The sequence below is a fragment of the Engystomops pustulosus genome, chromosome 6 (genome assembly GCF_040894005.1).
Source record: "Engystomops pustulosus chromosome 6, aEngPut4.maternal, whole genome shotgun sequence".
Classification (NCBI taxonomy): Eukaryota; Metazoa; Chordata; class Amphibia; order Anura; family Leptodactylidae; genus Engystomops; species Engystomops pustulosus.
The window spans coordinates 5,010,993-5,028,547 of record NC_092416.1 but is presented as its reverse complement, the minus strand read 5'-3'; the positions used below and the strand labels follow the sequence as shown (position 1 = coordinate 5,028,547).

The 17,555-nt window shown below is 54.0% G+C and overlaps 1 protein-coding gene across 5 annotated transcripts in view; it reads right to left on the bottom strand.

Annotated features, from left to right (window-relative positions):
• Positions 1 to 2,000: 2,000 nt before the first annotated feature.
• Positions 2,001 to 17,555, bottom strand: part of PHLDB3 (pleckstrin homology like domain family B member 3) — a 60,010-nt gene continuing 44,455 nt past the window's right edge. For all 5 annotated transcript variants that reach the window (XM_072113812.1, XM_072113813.1, XM_072113811.1 and 2 more), the window contains 4 exons: positions 4,658 to 4,786; positions 4,367 to 4,550; positions 4,202 to 4,287; positions 2,001 to 4,107 (listed from right to left, as the gene is read on the bottom strand). In XM_072113812.1, the coding sequence (XP_071969913.1) occupies positions 3,973 to 4,107; positions 4,202 to 4,287; positions 4,367 to 4,550; positions 4,658 to 4,786 (534 nt within the window). In that variant the 3' untranslated portion in view covers positions 2,001 to 3,972. The remainder of the gene's footprint in view (positions 4,108 to 4,201; positions 4,288 to 4,366; positions 4,551 to 4,657; positions 4,787 to 17,555) is intronic.

Sequence of the window (17,555 nt, the reverse complement as noted above, 5' to 3'; positions counted from 1 at the left end):
CTGAGTGCCACCTCTGGCACCCGTGCCATAGGTTCGCCACCACTGATCTAGAGGATAGTCAGGCCAATACAAATATACAACCGCCCCTTAAACCAATTGTTCAGACTGGTAAGAAGGGACGTCACGTCACACAAACACTATACAGGATTACACATAAATACTTTAAACCAGTGACAGAGCAGGGAGTCATAAATTACTGCTTAAATTGCTGCATTGGCACTTCACTAAAAATATGTGGATTTTGGTTGTAGTTTGGGCAGTCGGCGTCTAAAAGGTTCGCCATCACTGCCTTAGATGATCTACAGAGGGGATCAAGGTCTGCCTGTCATACAGGAGGCTGAAGGGAGAGGGGTCTGGAGGAGGAGGAGGACAGAGGAGTCTGGAGGAGGAGGACAGGGGAGTCTGGAGGAGGAGTCTGGAGGAGGAGGACAGGGGAGTCTGGAGGAGGAGGAGGACAGAGGAGTCTGGAGGAGGAGTCTGGAGGAGGAGGACAGAGGAGTCTGGAGGAGGAGGACAGAGGAGTCTGGAAATGGTTTGGCCATCTCTCCCCTGACTTTTCCAAACTTATAGCACCTTTAATTCAACCCCTTTAAGAGGAGTCACTGTTATTTATAACAATTTAACACCTGCTCAGCTATTCTATGTATGAATACAATGCTGCCCCCTACTGTACAGAGAGAGTGTTTCTACAAGGATTTCATGGTGTACCTCCCACTAAGGGTTAACGTCTGCATTTGCATTATGGCTGTTACATTCTGTATCTTCCTGCAGGTTTCCAGGCTAATAAGTGGCTGACACTCTGAGACTCTATAAATTCTAAAATGTTTCTAGATGAGATTAGTCTGGAATCTTGTTTCTGTCTCACTGCTGAGATTTCTTCTCTGCTCACCGATTGCTAAAATGCTGCTGATGTAGCAAAGCCCATCTGGCTCCATAGGAGATTCCTCCCAGCTGACCACAGGTCTACACTGTGAGCCCTAAGCCAAAGGCGAGTGTTATCAGCATACAGCCGGGTAATCTACAGCCCTACCAGCCGCTAAAAGGAAGGAGTGATTGCCAGCCTGATGTGTGGGGCTGCAGTGTCAGGGGGCCCAACGAGGATTCGGGTCCAAGTCACTAAGCCCGGTGTTTGAGTTCCTGCATCCGTCGCTTCTGCGCCGAGGTCCGCCGGAGTTCACCTGCTTCTTCCTGGTGCATGAGAGTGCTGATCTTGCGACACAATTCTTTTTTTAAATTCCACGTTTTTTCTGAATCCATCGGGTTATCCGACGGCCACGACCCCCGATTTCTGTCCCATGCATGCTGATGTGCCACAATCCGATCATGTGCGCCAAAACACGGGGCAATTCAGAGCACATCGGAAATATTTGCGTAAATGAGCCCCTATATTTGTGTACATTCTGTTTGTGTGAGTGTAGAATTCTATATATAATTGTATACATGTATGTGTAAAAGTATATAAATGTGTTACATTGTATAAACGTATGTGTACAAATAAGTTTGGATTATTTAAGGGGTCCCTATGCATAAATCTGCTATGGAGCACAGTCTCTTCTAGTTACACCCCTACATGGGTGTGGAGGAGGTCCACACAAGAACCACGGCTTCTGTGACACCATCATAGCCATCCACCTCAATCCCTGTGAATCCAACTGCCCCCTCCCCGGACTGTGACCAGGCCTCATTGGGGTAGCATTGCACATCAGGAGGCTCCGCAGGCTGTAGTCAGTTTATAGGCCCTGTGCAGGTCCACTCGGTGCCGGTTGCACCCTATTTCACACCCATTGGCTTGGAGGTGGCGTGATGGTGAAAATGTCCTGGGAAACGCCCCCCCCATGTGTGTATGAGCCTATAGAAATACATGGTGATAGGAATTAAAGGATAGACCCTCCCCCCACCAGAGCCATGGGCGACCCCTCATACCGCCATAATGGTAATGAGTAATTGTTACTATCACCCTAATCCTCCTCCTCCCACAGGAAACACTCGGCGCCTCCACAAACAATCCAAGATTTTTATTTGGGAGTATAATAAATAAAATACATGTGACATTTACACAGTAACGACCCGATCACCAGAGAAACGTTCCCCAAAATATACAAACTTTATACAGATGTACAGTCCTGCACGGGGGGGCGGATCCAAAAACTGAACAAAAATACTAAATTAGATGATAAAAATGCACATAAAACCTGGCGCTTTGTGTCCTGGGGACGGTCCGTACGATATTCCTCGCTCCGCACTGGCAAAGAGGGAGCAATCAGTTTTGGGAATGTGAGGGACTGGAACATCCAGAGATTTGTGACTAAAACCCCTGAGGGTTGTGCTTTACGGCTGCTGGGACACATTTGCGCCATTTTGCTGCGCATTTACATTCGTGGCTATGGGAGATGGGACTGTACATAACATGTAAATATATACAATGATTGGCGCCTATTCACATGTCTGTAGTGACAGAGGATAATGCGCTCAGGCGCACAGGCGGCCATATTGTGCGCAGAGCACCTCAGTATTGCCTATTACAAGGTGGCCATTTTGTTTTATTGGTTCTATGCACAAAATGGAATCTTTTATTCCTTCTGGAACATTATTAGTCTTAAAATGCTCATTATCTGGTTATATTTTGGCAGAATCGGGGGGCGCAGATATCACACGTGACTAAGGCTTGGTTCACATTGTTATTATCCCGGCCTCTCACTCATTTCTGCCCTTAGCAACCATGGAAGATGGCCGTGTACCTGTAGTAACCAATCACAGTGCAGCTTAAATTTTTCCACAGACACTTGAAAAATAAAAGCAGAGTTCTGATTGGTCACAAAGACAAGTTTTACTGAGAGAGATTTATCAAAAGTGCCTGAAAGCAAAAAAGTTGTAGTTGCTCATGGCAACCAATCAGAGCTCAGCTTTCATTTTCCCTCAGCAGCTTATGAAATCACAGCTGAGCTCTGATTGGTTGCCATGAGTAACTAGCACATTGATTCTTGTTGCACCACGTTACATGGCGCCCAGATGGAAGGCGAGCCAGTGTACAGCAGACATAACGGGCCTCGGTATCTAAACGCCCATTCTTGCTCTAAGAACCAATGAGAATCTTTGTTTCATTTTTCCAGCATACTGTAAAACAACTTAGAAGAATTGTGATCGGTTGCTATAGGCAGAAAGGTCACCTGAGGCCTAGTGTTAACTTTACAACTTTATTTATAAATTTATAAACATTGCACAGAATATAAATGTCTCTTATTCTGTTTTAGGACCCCCTTCCTATACGGGCCGCTGAGGGCTACATCGGATTATTACTTAGACAGGCCTCATAGAGACACGTACATTAACCCTATAACTGCCGGACGCTTCAGTTCTGCCCGTACACAATCCAAAAACCATTAGTAAATTTTAAGGCGTTCAATGAGAACGACTGTGGGGAAGAGGCCGGCGCCATGTTTCCGGTGTGGAGGTCACTGAGCATCACCACGCGCACCCCATGCTGGGTGACATCCATGTTCCAGGCACCATGGAGCAGAAATAGTCTTTGCGGCCTGTACGTCGGCTGTAGTATCGCCCTCGTTACCACCATCTCCATAGTCCCCCTCCAGGTGCCCCCGTACATTCAGGGCGGCCATTTTCTACCTCAGGTTCTCAGGCATCGGCTTTGTATGATCCTCATACTGTCCACCTTGCACCATGTAACTTTTCCTGAGATTTGATATAAAGTATAAAGCAGTGGTAATCCTCGTCATGTGTATACGGTATATACAGTATATATATTCATGGCTCATAGACTATACTACATCCAGGATACAAGAGGCATATATATATATATATTATATAATCCGCTCTGCACCAGGGAGCGCCGCCTGAGGCCACGGGCTCCACACAGGACGCAGCTTCTTATCCTTCCTCATAGCTCCTTCTTATATATAAAGTCTGTGCTCCTGTGTCCTTCCTCTTCTCCTTTGGCACAAGTCCCATAAGATGTCAGTACCGTGAGTTCTCTTCGGCGGCCGTGACCATGACATCCATCCATATCCTCATGGCCTCCGGGGTCGGCGCCACCATACAAAATAGACGCTCAAAGGTCTTCAAACAAAATGTCAGTTTTGGGTGCGGACTCTGAAAAAATAGTGAATGAATGAATGAATGAATGAACGAATGAACTCCCAGCCATCGGTATTCAGTAAGTTTACTTCACATATTCATCGCTCACCTTGAAGGCGCTGCGTAAGTGGTCGTAGTACACCTCCTCTATGGCCTGGAAATAGATCACCCCCTTCAGCTTCTGCTCTTCCTTGTCTGCAGAGCATTACACCCGTTATTATACACACAGATACCTCCTGTACACACATCACACGGTATAGAAGGGGACAGCTACCTGCATAGTACGCCAATCTTCTCTTCTGACGGTCAAACACAAACCAGCGCTTCTTCCAGGTCTTTATCCGGCCCCCCATCTTCACCAGGTAACCCTTGCAGCACATCGCGCTGACCCGTACATGCGGGCAGGTCTCTACACTGTGACCTGATGATTCCAAGTACGACCTGAGGTCAAGAGGCCGCTGCAAGGAAGACCGAGACAGGATAAGCAGAGAGGAAATCTACAGATCCCTGAGTTATAGATGCAGTAATAACCCCCGGCGGCTGAGCACTGGGGTGCAGGACTTACGGGCTCCGCTGTGGCCTCCGGTACCAGCGCCTGCACTATGGGGGGGTTAGAGACAGACGCTTCTTCCTTCACGTGGTTCTGTTCCGCTTCCAGGCGTTTAGTCATCTCTTTGGCCGCTCTCTTCTCCTCCTGCAATGAAACACAGGGTAAGGTTACAGTCTGTATCACACAGTGGCGCCTCCTGCAGGTGGAGTGCAGTAGTGCAAGGAAAAAACCCAGATCCAGGAGCTCAGCGTGCGAGGAGGTGAGAGGAGCGCAGGTGTCTGCACGGCACAGGAGCCGCATTGTGAGGAGGTGAGAGGAGCGCAGGTGTCTGCACGGCACAGGAGCCGCATTGTGAGGAGGTGAGAGGAGCGCAGGTGTCTGCACGGCACAGGAGCCGCATTGTGAGGAGGTGAGAGGAGCGCAGGTGTCTGCACGGCACAGGAGCCGCATTGTGAGGAGGTGAGAGGAGCGCAGGTGTCTGCACGGCACAGGAGCCGCATTGTGAGGAGGTGAGAGGAGCGCAGGTGTCTGCACGGCACAGGAGCCGCATTGTGAGGAGGTGAGAGGAGCGCAGGTGTCTGCACGGCACAGGAGCCGCATTGTGAGGAGGTGAGAGGAGCGCAGGTGTCTGCACGGCACAGGAGCCGCATTGTGAGGCGCTGAGACGTGTCGGGTCACGCTCGGCCTCCGTCGTATTACCAGAACAATTAGACTTTATAGTGAGAGCTCCGCCCTGCGACAATAATAACAAACCGCAGGATCCTGGCGATGCGGTCTCTCTCTGCAAAACCCACTGACCTACATCTTATTCACCGCCACTACCTGCAGATGTAGCAGAGTCAGGTTCGCTGTGTGAAATACGGTGTTGGATATTTGCGTCGCAGCGTGTTGCAAGTCGCATGAGATTTGGTAATGTGACGCAGCAGCTTGTAAGCGCATTACGTCCACATTCAAATTGTAGTGTGAATCATATGGCAACACCACAGACGGAATACAAAATGAACTCTGCTACATCTGCTGCTGCTATGCTATCACTAACAATTTGTGGTCCTTTCTGACACAGGTCACATGTCTGACCCCATCGCCCCCTTCCAACAATATCAGGAACAGGGACCCCGCGACCCCTTCTAATGACAGAAGGTGAAATGTCTGACCCTTTCCAATGACAGCGGGTCACATGTCTAATCTGATTATCCAGAAGGTCCAACAGAGGCAGAACCAACATTATAGATTCATCCAAGCAATGAAGAAACAATGGACAAGAGGGTCATGGCCACCATATTGATTAGAAAACTTGCACATGTCTTAGAGTCCGTCACCCAGCTTTCCCAAACCCCTGAACAACATATCGGCACAGTCATATAGCGATTCCCCTGTTCTGTTACATTGTGGGTGACAATAACTATGTATAGCTGTCACCCAGCTTTTCCACGTCGCGATAACAAGGAAAGTGACGGATACAATGTATCAGAATGGTTTCTTCTACATTTATATTGTGAGATTTCTGCAGGAAACGCTCCATGAATTCTCCTTCTTATCTTCTGTCTATGTAAAGGCTCAGAGCAAACATGAGAAACTTGTTTGTCAGGTCCAGGGAGGACACAGAAAGGCCGAGCAGCGATACAGAGTGGTTACAGTGTTACATTATATAGAATCAGTCATATAGAATATCATACACACACATACACCGGGCACACACACCACAGCCGACACCTCATACCCCCGTCCTGTGCCGCGTCTAATGCCGTCCTCCCAGAGCTGGCGCACGGGGCTCGTCTCCAAAAAGCAGAAGCACTTGTATGACAGTCATGTGACAGCGAGGTCAGGAGGCTGCATGAAAGCTCAGCCCCACACAACACTATAGGGATGGGGCTGGGGGAGAGAACTCGTCAGCCTCCACCTCTGACCAAAGTGTGCTTAACCCTTTAATGATGTAGTAATATTGGAGGAGTTTCTCTTGGTTATTTTGTCAACCTTCTATAGACATCAGATATAATATACACAGAGCAGCCACAACATTAATACCGCAGGAAAAACTAAGAATATAATCAGAGCAGAGCGCCCATGGTGAGCCCTGACCACTACTGGCTATGATAGAAAGGTGTCAGGACACACAGGACATGGCAGCTCGCTGTGTATGGGGGGTGTAGTCACAGAGGGGTCAGAGCACCCATGCTGACCCCTGACCACTGCTGGCTATGATAGAAAGGTGTCAGGACACAGGACATGGCAGCTCGCTGTGTATGGGGGGTGTAGTCACAGAGAGGTCAGAGCCCCCATGCTGATCCCTGACCACTGCTGGCTATGATAGAAAGGTGTCAGGACACAGGACATGGCAGCTCGCTGTGTATGGGGGGGTGTAGTCACAGAGGGGTCAGAGCGCACATGCTGACCCCTGACCACTGCTGGCTATGATAGAAAGGTGTCAGGACACACAGGACATGGCAGCTCCCTGTGTATGGGGGTGTAGTCACAGAGGGGTCAGAGCACCCATGCTGACCCCTGACCACTGCTGGCTATGATAGAAAGGTGTCAGGACACACAGGACATGGCAGCTCGCTGTGTATGGGGGGTGTAGTCACAGAGGGGTCAGAGCGCCCATGCTGACCCCTGACCACTGCTGGCTATGATAGAAAGGTGTCAGGACACACAGGACATGGCAGCTCCCTGTGTATGGGGAGTGTAGTCACAGAGGGGTCAGAGCGCCCATGCTGACCCCTGACCACTGCTGGCTATGATAGAAAGGTGTCAGGACACACAGGACATGGCAGCTCGCTGTGTATGGGGGGTGTAGTCACAGAGGGGTCAGAGCACCCATGCTGACCCCTGACCACTGCTGGCTATGATAGAAAGGTGTCAGGACACAGGACATGGCAGCTCGCTGTGTATGGGGGTGTAGTCACAGAGAGGTCAGAGCGCCCATGCTGACCCCTGACCACTGCTGGCTATGATAGAAAGGTGTCAGGACACACAGGACATGGCAGCTCGCTGTGTATGGGGGGTGTAGTCACAGAGGAGTCAGAGCACCCATGCTGACCCCTGACCACTGCTGGCTATGATAGAAAGGTGTCAGGACACACAGGACATGGCAGCTCGCTGTGTATGGGGGGTGTAGTCACAGAGGGGTCAGAGCACCCATGCTCACCCCTGACCACTGCTGGCTATGATAGAAAGGTGTCAGGACACACAGGACATGGCAGCTCGCTGTGTATGGGGGGTGTAGTCACAGAGGGGTCAGAGCGCCCATGCTGACCCCTGACCACTGCTGGCTATGATAGAAAGGTGTCAGGACACACAGGACATGGCAGCTCGCTGTGTATGGGGGGTGTAGTCACAGAGGGGCCAGAGCACCCATGCTGACCCCTGACCACTGCTGGCTATGATAGAAAGGTGTCAGGACACACAGGACATGGCAGCTCGCTGTGTATGATGGGTGTAGTCACAGAGGGGTCAGAGCACCCATGCTGACCCCTGACCACTGCTGGCTATGATAGAAAGGTGTCAGGACACAGGACATGGCAGCTCCGTGTGTATAGGGGGTGTAGTCACAGAGGGGTCAGAGCGCCCATGCTGACCCCTGACCACTGCTGGCTATGATAGAAAGGTGTCAGGACACAGGACATGGCAGCTCGCTGTGTATGGGGGGTGTAGTCACAGAGGGGTCAGAGCACCCATGCTGACCCCTGACCACTGCTGGCTATGATAGAAAGGTGTCAGGACACACAGGACATGGCAGCTCGCTGTGTATGGGGGGTGTAGTCACAGAGAGGTCAGAGCGCCCATGCTGACCCCTGACCACTGCTGGCTATGATAGAAAGGTGTCAGGACACACAGGACATGGCAGCTCGCTGTGTATGGGGGGTGTAGTCACAGAGAGGTCAGAGCGCCCATGCTGACCCCTGACCACTGCTGGCTATGATAGAAAGGTGTCAGGACACACAGGACATGGCAGCTCGCTGTGTATGGGGGGGTGTAGTCACAGAGGGGTCAGAGCACCCATGCTGACCCCTGACCACTGCTGGCTATGATAGAAAGGTGTCAGGACACAGGACATGGCAGCTCGCTGTGTATGGGGGGTGTAGTCACAGAGGGGTCAGAGCGCCCATGCTGACCCCTGACCACTGCTGGCTATGATAGAAAGGTGTCAGGAAACACAGGACATGGCAGCTCGCTGTGTATGGGGGGGTGTAGTCACAGAGGGGTCAGAGCGCCCATGCTGACCCCTGACCACTGCTGGCTATGATAGAAAGGTGTCAGGACACACAGGACATGGCAGCTCGCTGTGTATGGGGGGTGTAGTCACAGAGGGGTCAGAGCACCCATGCTGACCCCTGACCACTGCTGGCTATGATAGAAAGGTGTCAGGACACAGGACATGGCAGCTCCGTGTGTATAGGGGGTGTAGTCACTGAGGGGTCAGAGCGCCCATGCTGACCCCTGACCACTGCTGGCTATGATATAAAGGTGTCAGGACACACAGGACATGGCAGCTCGCTGTGTATGGGGGGTGTAGTCACAGAGAGGTCAGAGCGCCCATGCTGACCCCTGACCTCTGCTGGCTATGATAGAAAGGTGTCAGGACACAGGACATGGCAGCTCGCTGTGTATGGGGGTGTAGTCACAGAGGGGTCAGAGCACCCATGCTGACCCCTGACCACTGCTGGCTATGATAGAAAGGTGTCAGGACACAGGACATGGCAGCTCGCTGTGTATGGGGGGTGTAGTCACAGAGGGGTCAGAGCGGCCATGCTGACCCCTGACCACTGCTGGCTATGATAGATAGGTGTCAGGACACACAGGACATGGCAGCTCGCTGTGTATGGGGGGTGTAGTCACAGAGGGGTCAGAGCACCCATGCTGACCCCTGACCACTGCTGGCTATGATAGAAAGGTGTCAGGACACACAGGACATGGCAGCTCGCTGTGTATGGGGGGTGTAGTCACAGAGAGGTCAGAGCGCCCATGCTGACCCCTGACCTCTGCTGGCTATGATAGAAAGGTGTCAGGACACAGGACATGGCAGCTCGCTGTGTATGGGGGTGTAGTCACAGAGGGGTCAGAGCACCCATGCTGACCCCTGACCACTGCTGGCTATGATAGAAAGGTGTCAGGACACAGGACATGGCAGCTCGCTGTGTATGGGGGGTGTAGTCACAGAGGGGTCAGAGCGGCCATGCTGACCCCTGACCACTGCTGGCTATGATAGATAGGTGTCAGGACACACAGGACATGGCAGCTCGCTGTGTATGGGGGGTGTAGTCACAGAGGGGTCAGAGCACCCATGCTGACCCCTGACCACTGCTGGCTATGATAGAAAGGTGTCAGGACACACAGGACATGGCAGCTCGCTGTGTATGGGGGGTGTAGTCACAGAGAGGTCAGAGCGCCCATGCTGACCCCTGACCTCTGCTGGCTATGATAGAAAGGTGTCAGGACACAGGACATGGCAGCTCGCTGTGTATGGGGGTGTAGTCACAGAGGGGTCAGAGCACCCATGCTGACCCCTGACCACTGCTGGCTATGATAGAAAGGTGTCAGGACACAGGACATGGCAGCTCGCCGTGTATGGGGGGTGTAGTCACAGAGGGGTCAGAGCGGCCATGCTGACCCCTGACCACTGCTGGCTATGATAGATAGGTGTCAGGACACACAGGACATGGCAGCTCGCTGTGTATGGGGGGTGTAGTCACAGAGGGGTCAGAGCACCCATGCTGACCCCTGACCACTGCTGGCTATGATAGAAAGGTGTCAGGACACACAGGACATGGCAGCTCGCTGTGTATGGGGGGGTGTAGTCACAGAGGGGTCAGAGCGCCCATGCTGACCCCTGACCACTGCTGGCTATGATAGAAGGGTGTCAGGACACACAGGACATGGCAGCTCCCTGTGTATGGGGGGTGTAGTCACAGAGGGGTCAGAGCGCCCATGCTGACCCCTGACCACTGCTGGCTATGATAGAAAGGTGTCAGGACACACAGGACATGGCAGCTCGCTGTGTATGGGGGGGTGTAGTCACAGAGGGGTCAGAGCACCCATGCTGACCCCTGACCACTGCTGGCTATGATAGAGAGGTGTCAGGAGACAGGACATGGCAGCTCGCTGTGTATGGGGGGTGTAGTCACAGAGGGGTAAGAGCACCCATGCTGACCCCTGACCACTGCTGGCTATGATAGAAAGGTGTCAGGACACACAGGACATGACAGCTCGCTGTGTATGGGGGGGTGTAGTCACAGAGGGGTCAGAGCGCCCATGCTGACCCCTGACCACTGCTGGCTATGATAGAAAGGTGTCAGGACACAGGACATGGCAGCTCGCTGTGTATGGGGGGTGTAGTCACAGAGGTCAGAGCTCCCGTGCTGACCCCTGACCACTGCTGGCTATGATAGAAAGGTGTCAGGACACACAAGACATGGCAGCTCGCTGTGTATGGGGGGTGTAGTCACAGAGGGGTCAGAGCGCCCATGCTGATCCCTGACCACTGCTGGTTATGATAGAAAGGTGTCAGGACACACAGGACATGGCAGCTCGCTGTGTATGGAGGGGAGTAGTCACAGAGGGGTCAGAGCGCCCATGCTGACCCCTGACCACTGCTGGCTATGATAGAAAGGTGTCAGGACACAGGACATGGCAGCTCGCTGTGTATGGGGGGTGTAGTCACAGAGAGGTCAGAGCACCCATGCTGACCCCTGACCACTGCTGGCTATGATAGAAAGGTGTCAGGACACACAGGACATGGCAGCTCGCTGTGTATGGGGGGTGTAGTCACAGAGGGGTCAGAGTGCCCATGCTGACCCCTGACCACTGCTGGCTATGATAGAAAGGTGTCAGGACACAGGACATGGCAGCTCGCTGTGTATGGGGGGTGTAGTCACAGAGGGGTCAGAGCGCCCATGCTGACCCCTGACCACTGCTGGCTATGATAGAAAGGTGTCAGGACACACAGGACATGGCAGCTCCCTGTGTATGGGGGGTGTAGTCACAGAGGGGTCAGAGCGGCCATGCTGACCCCTGACCACTGCTGGCTATGATAGAAAGGTGTCAGGACACACAGGACATGGCAGCTCGCTGTGTATGGGGGGTGTAGTCACAGAGGGGTCAGAGCGCCCATGCTGACCCCTGACCACTGCTGGCTATGATAGAGAGGTGTCAGGACACACAGGACATGGCAGCTCGCTGTGTATGGGGGGTGTAGTCACAGAGGGGTCAGAGCACCCATGCTGACCCCTGACCACTGCTGGCTATGATAGAAAGGTGTCAGGACACACAGGACATGGCAGCTCGCTGTGTATGGGGGTGTAGTCACAGAGGGGTCAGAGCGCCCATGCTGACCCCTGACCACTGCTGGCTATGATAGAAAGGTGTCAGGACACAGGACATGGTAGCTCGATGTGTATGGGGGGTGTAGTCACAGAGGGGTCAGAGCACCCATGCTGACCCCTGACCACTGCTGGCTATGATAGAAAGGTGTCAGGACACACAGGACATGGCAGCTCGCTGTGTATGGGGGTGTAGTCACAGAGGGGTCAGAGCGCCCATGCTGACCCCTGACCACTGCTGGCTATGATAGAAAGGTGTCAGGACACACAGGACATGGCAGCTCGCTGTGTATGGGGGGTGTGGTCACTGAGGGGTCAGAGCGCCCATGCTGACCCCTGACCACTGCTGGCTATGATAGAAAGGTGTCAGGACACACAGGACATGGCAGCTCACTGTGTATGGGGGATGTAGTCACAGAGAGGTCAGAGCACCCATGCTGACCCCTGACCACTGCTGGCTATGATAGAAAGGTGTCAGGACACACAGGACATGGCAGCTCGCTGTGTATGGGGGGTGTAGTCACAGAGGGGTCAGAGTGCCCATGCTGACCCCTGACCACTGCTGGCTATGATAGAAAGGTGTCAGGACACACAGGACATGGCAGCTCGCTGTGTATGGGGGGTGTAGTCACAGAGGGGTCAGAGCACCCATGCTGACCCCTGACCACTGCTGGCTATGATAGAAAGGTGTCAGGACACAGGACATGGCAGCTCGCTGTGTATGGGGGGTGTAGTCACAGAGGGGTCAGAGCGCCCATGCTGACCCCTGACCACTGCTGGCTATGATAGAAAGGTGTCAGGACACACAGGACATGGCAGCTCGCTGTGTATGGGGGGTGTGGTCACTGAGGGGTCAGAGCGCCCATGCTGACCCCTGACCACTGCTGGCTATGATAGAAAGGTGTCAGGACACACAGGACATGGCAGCTCACTGTGTATGGGGGGTGTAGTCACAGAGAGGTCAGAGCGCCCATGCTGACCCCTGACCACTGCTGGCTATGATAGAAATGTGTCAGGACACACAGGACATGGCAGCTCGATGTGTATGGGGGATGTAGTCACAGAGAGGTCAGAGCGCCCATGCTGACCCCTGACCACTGCTGGCTATGATAGAAAGGTTTCAGGACACACAGGACATGGCAGCTCGCTGTGTATGGGGGGTGTAGTCACAGAGGGGTCAGAGCGCCAATGCTGACCCCTGACCACTGCTGGCTATGATAGAAAGGTGTCAGGACACACAGGACATGGCAGCTCGCTGTGTATGGGGGGTGTAGTCACAGAGGGGTCAGAGCACCCATGCTGACCCCTGACCACTGCTGGCTATGATAGAAAGGTGTCAGGACACAGGACATGGCAGCTCGCTGTGTATGGGGGGGTAGTCACAGAGGGGTCAGAGCGCCAATGCTGACCCCTGACCACTGCTGGCTATGATAGAGAGGTGTCAGGACACACAGGACATGGCAGCTCGCTGTGTATGGGGGGTGTAGTCACAGAGAGGTCAGAGCGCCCATGCTGACCCCTGACCACTGCTGGCTATGATAGAAATGTGTCAGGACACACAGGACATGGCAGCTCGATGTGTATGGGGGATGTAGTCACAGAGAGGTCAGAGCGCCCATGCTGACCCCTGACCACTGCTGGCTATGATAGAAAGGTATCAGGACACACAGGACATGGCAGCTCGCTGTGTATGGTGGGTGTAGTCACAGAGGGGTCAGAGCGCCCATGCTGACCCCTGACCACTGCTGGCTATGATAGAAAGGTGTCAGGACACACAGGACATGGCAGCTCGCTGTGTATGGGGGGTGTAGTCACAGAGGGGTCAGAGCACCCATGCTGACCCCTGACCACTGCTGGCTATGATAGAAAGGTGTCAGGACACACAGGACATGGCAGCTCGCTGTGTATGGGGGGTGTAGTCACAGAGGGGTCAGAGCGCCCATGCTGACCCCTGACCACTGCTGGCTATGATAGAAAGGTGTCAGGACACACAGGACATGGCAGCTCGCTGTGTATGGGGGTGTAGTCACAGAGGGGTCAGAGCGCCCATGCTGACCCCTGACCACTGCTGGCTATGATAGAAAGGTGTCAGGACACACAGGACATGGCAGCTCGCTGTGTATGGGGGGTGTAGTCACAGAGGGGTCAGAGCACCCATGCTGACCCCTGACCACTGCTGGCTATGATAGAAAGGTGTCAGGACACACAGGACATGGCAGCTCGCTGTGTATGGGGGGTGTAGTCACAGAGAGGTCAGAGCGCCCATGCTGACCCCTGACCACTGCTGGCTATGATAGAAAGGTGTCAGGACACACAGGACATGGCAGCTCGCTGTGTATGGGGGGTGTAGTCACAGAGGGGTCAGAGCACCCATGCTGACCCCTGACCACTGCTGGCTATGATAGAAAGGTGTCAGGACACACAGGACATGGCAGCTCGCTGTGTATGGGGGGTGTAGTCACAGAGGGGTCAGAGCTCCCATGCTGACCCCTGACCACTGCTGGCTATGATAGAAAGGTATCAGGACACACAGGACATGGCAGCTCGCTGTGTATGGGGGGTGTAGTCACAGAGGGGTCAGAGCGCCCATGCTGACCCCTGACCCCTGCTGGCTATGATAGAAAGGTGTCAGGACACACAGGACATGGCAGCTCGCTGTGTATGGGGGGTGTAGTCACAGAGAGGTCAGAGCACCCATGCTGACCCCTGACCACTGCTGGCTATGATAGAAAGGTGTCAGGACACACAGGACATGGCAGCTCGATGTGTATGGGGGATGTAGTCACAGAGAGGTCAGAGCGCCCATGCTGACCCCTGACCACTGCTGGCTATGATAGAAAGGTATCAGGACACACAGGACATGGCAGCTCGCTGTGTATGGTGGGTGTAGTCACAGAGGGGTCAGAGCGCCCATGCTGACCCCTGACCACTGCTGGCTATGATAGAAAGGTGTCAGGACACACAGGACATGGCAGCTCGCTGTGTATGGGGGGTGTAGTCACAGAGGGGTCAGAGCACCCATGCTGACCCCTGACCACTGCTGGCTATGATAGAAAGGTGTCAGGACACACAGGACATGGCAGCTCGCTGTGTATGGGGGTGTAGTCACAGAGGGGTCAGAGCGCCCATGCTGACCCCTGACCACTGCTGGCTATGATAGAAAGGTGTCAGGACACACAGGACATGGCAGCTCGCTGTGTATGGGGGGTGTAGTCACAGAGGGGTCAGAGCACCCATGCTGACCCCTGACCACTGCTGGCTATGATAGAAAGGTGTCAGGACACACAGGACATGGCAGCTCGCTGTGTATGGGGGGTGTAGTCACAGAGGGGTCAGAGCGCCCATGCTGACCCCTGACCACTGCTGGCTATGATAGAAAGGTGTCAGGACACACAGGACATGGCAGCTCGCTGTGTATGGGGGGTGTAGTCACAGAGGGGTCAGAGCACCCATGCTGACCCCTGACCACTGCTGGCTATGATAGAAAGGTGTCAGGACACACAGGACATGGCAGCTCGCTGTGTATGGGGGGTGTAGTCACAGAGGGGTCAGAGCACCCATGCTGACCCCTGACCACTGCTGGCTATGATAGAAAGGTGTCAGGACACAGGACATGGCAGCTCGCTGTGTATGGGGGGGTAGTCACAGAGGGGTCAGAGCGCCAATGCTGACCCCTGACCACTGCTGGCTATGATAGAGAGGTGTCAGGACACACAGGACATGGCAGCTCGCTGTGTATGGGGGGTGTAGTCACAGAGAGGTCAGAGCGCCCATGCTGACCCCTGACCACTGCTGGCTATGATAGAAAGGTGTCAGGACACACAGGACATGGCAGCTCGCTGTGTATGGGGGGTGTAGTCACAGAGGGGTCAGAGCACCCATGCTGACCCCTGACCACTGCTGGCTATGATAGAAAGGTGTCAGGACACACAGGACATGGCAGCTCGCTGTGTATGGGGGGTGTAGTCACAGAGGGGTCAGAGCTCCCATGCTGACCCCTGACCACTGCTGGCTATGATAGAAAGGTATCAGGACACAGGACATGGCAGCTCGCTGTGTATGGGGGGTGTAGTCACAGAGGGGTCAGAGCGCCCATGCTGACCCCTGACCCCTGCTGGCTATGATAGAAAGGTGTCAGGACACACAGGACATGGCAGCTCGCTGTGTATGGGGGGTGTAGTCACAGAGAGGTCAGAGCACCCATGCTGACCCCTGACCACTGCTGGCTATGATAGAAAGGTGTCAGGACACACAGGACATGGCAGCTCGCTGTGTATGGAGGGTGTAGTCACAGAGGGGTCAGAGCGCCCATGCTGACCCCTGACCACTGCTGGCTATGATAGAAAGGTGTCAGGACACACAGGACATGGCAGCTCGCTGTGTATGGAGGGTGTAGTCACAGAGGGGTCAGAGCGCCCATGCTGACCCCTGACCACTGCTGGCTATGAGAAAGGTGTCAGGACACACAGGATATGGCAGCTCGCTGTGTATGGGGGGTGTAGTCACAGAGGGGTCAGAGCGCCCATGCTGACCCCTGACCACTGCTGGCTATGATAGAAAGGTGTCAGGACACACAGGACATGGCAGCTCGCTGTGTATGGGGGTGTAGTCACAGAGGGGTCAGAGCGCCCATGCTGACCCCTGACCACTGCTGGCTATGATAGAAAGGTGTCAGGACACAGAACATGGCAGCTCGCTGTGTATGGGGGTGTAGTCACAGAGGGGTCAGAGCACCCATGCTGACCCCTGACCACTGCTGGCTATGATAGAAAGGTGTCAGGACACACAGGACATGGCAGCTCGCTGTGTATGGGGGGTGTAGTCACAGAGGGGTCAGAGCACCCATGCTGACCCCTGACCACTGCTGGCTATGATAGAAAGGTGTCAGGACACACAGGACATGGCAGCTCGCTGTGTATGGGGGGTGTAGTCACAGAGGGGTCAGAGCGCCCATGCTGACCCCTGACCACTGCTGGCTATGATAGAAAGGTGTCAGGACACACAGGACATGGCAGCTCGCTGTGTATGGGGGTGTAGTCACAGAGGGGTCAGAGCGCCCATGCTGACCCCTGACCACTGCTGGCTATGATAGAAAGGGGTCAGGACACACAGGATATGGCAGCTCGCTGTGTATGGGGGGTGTAGTCACAGAGGGGCCAGAGCGCCCATGCTGACCCCTGACCACTGCTGGCTATGATAGAAAGGTGTCAGGACACACAGGACATGGCAGCTCGCTGTGTATGGGGGGTGTAGTCACAGAGGGGTCAGAGCGCCAATGCTGACCCCTGACCACTGCTGGCTATGATAGAGAGGTGTCAGGACACACAGGACATGGCAGCTTGCTGTGTATGGGGGGTGTAGTCACAGAGAGGTCAGAGCGCCCATGCTGACCCCTGACCACTGCTGGCTATGATAGAAAGGTGTCAGGACACACAGGACATGGCAGCTCGCTGTGTATGGGGGTGTAGTCACAGAGGGGTCAGAGCGCCCATGCTGACCCCTGACCACTGCTGGCTATGATAGAAAGGTGTCAGGACACAGAACATGGCAGCTCGCTGTGTATGGGGGTGTAGTCACAGAGGGGTCAGAGCACCCAT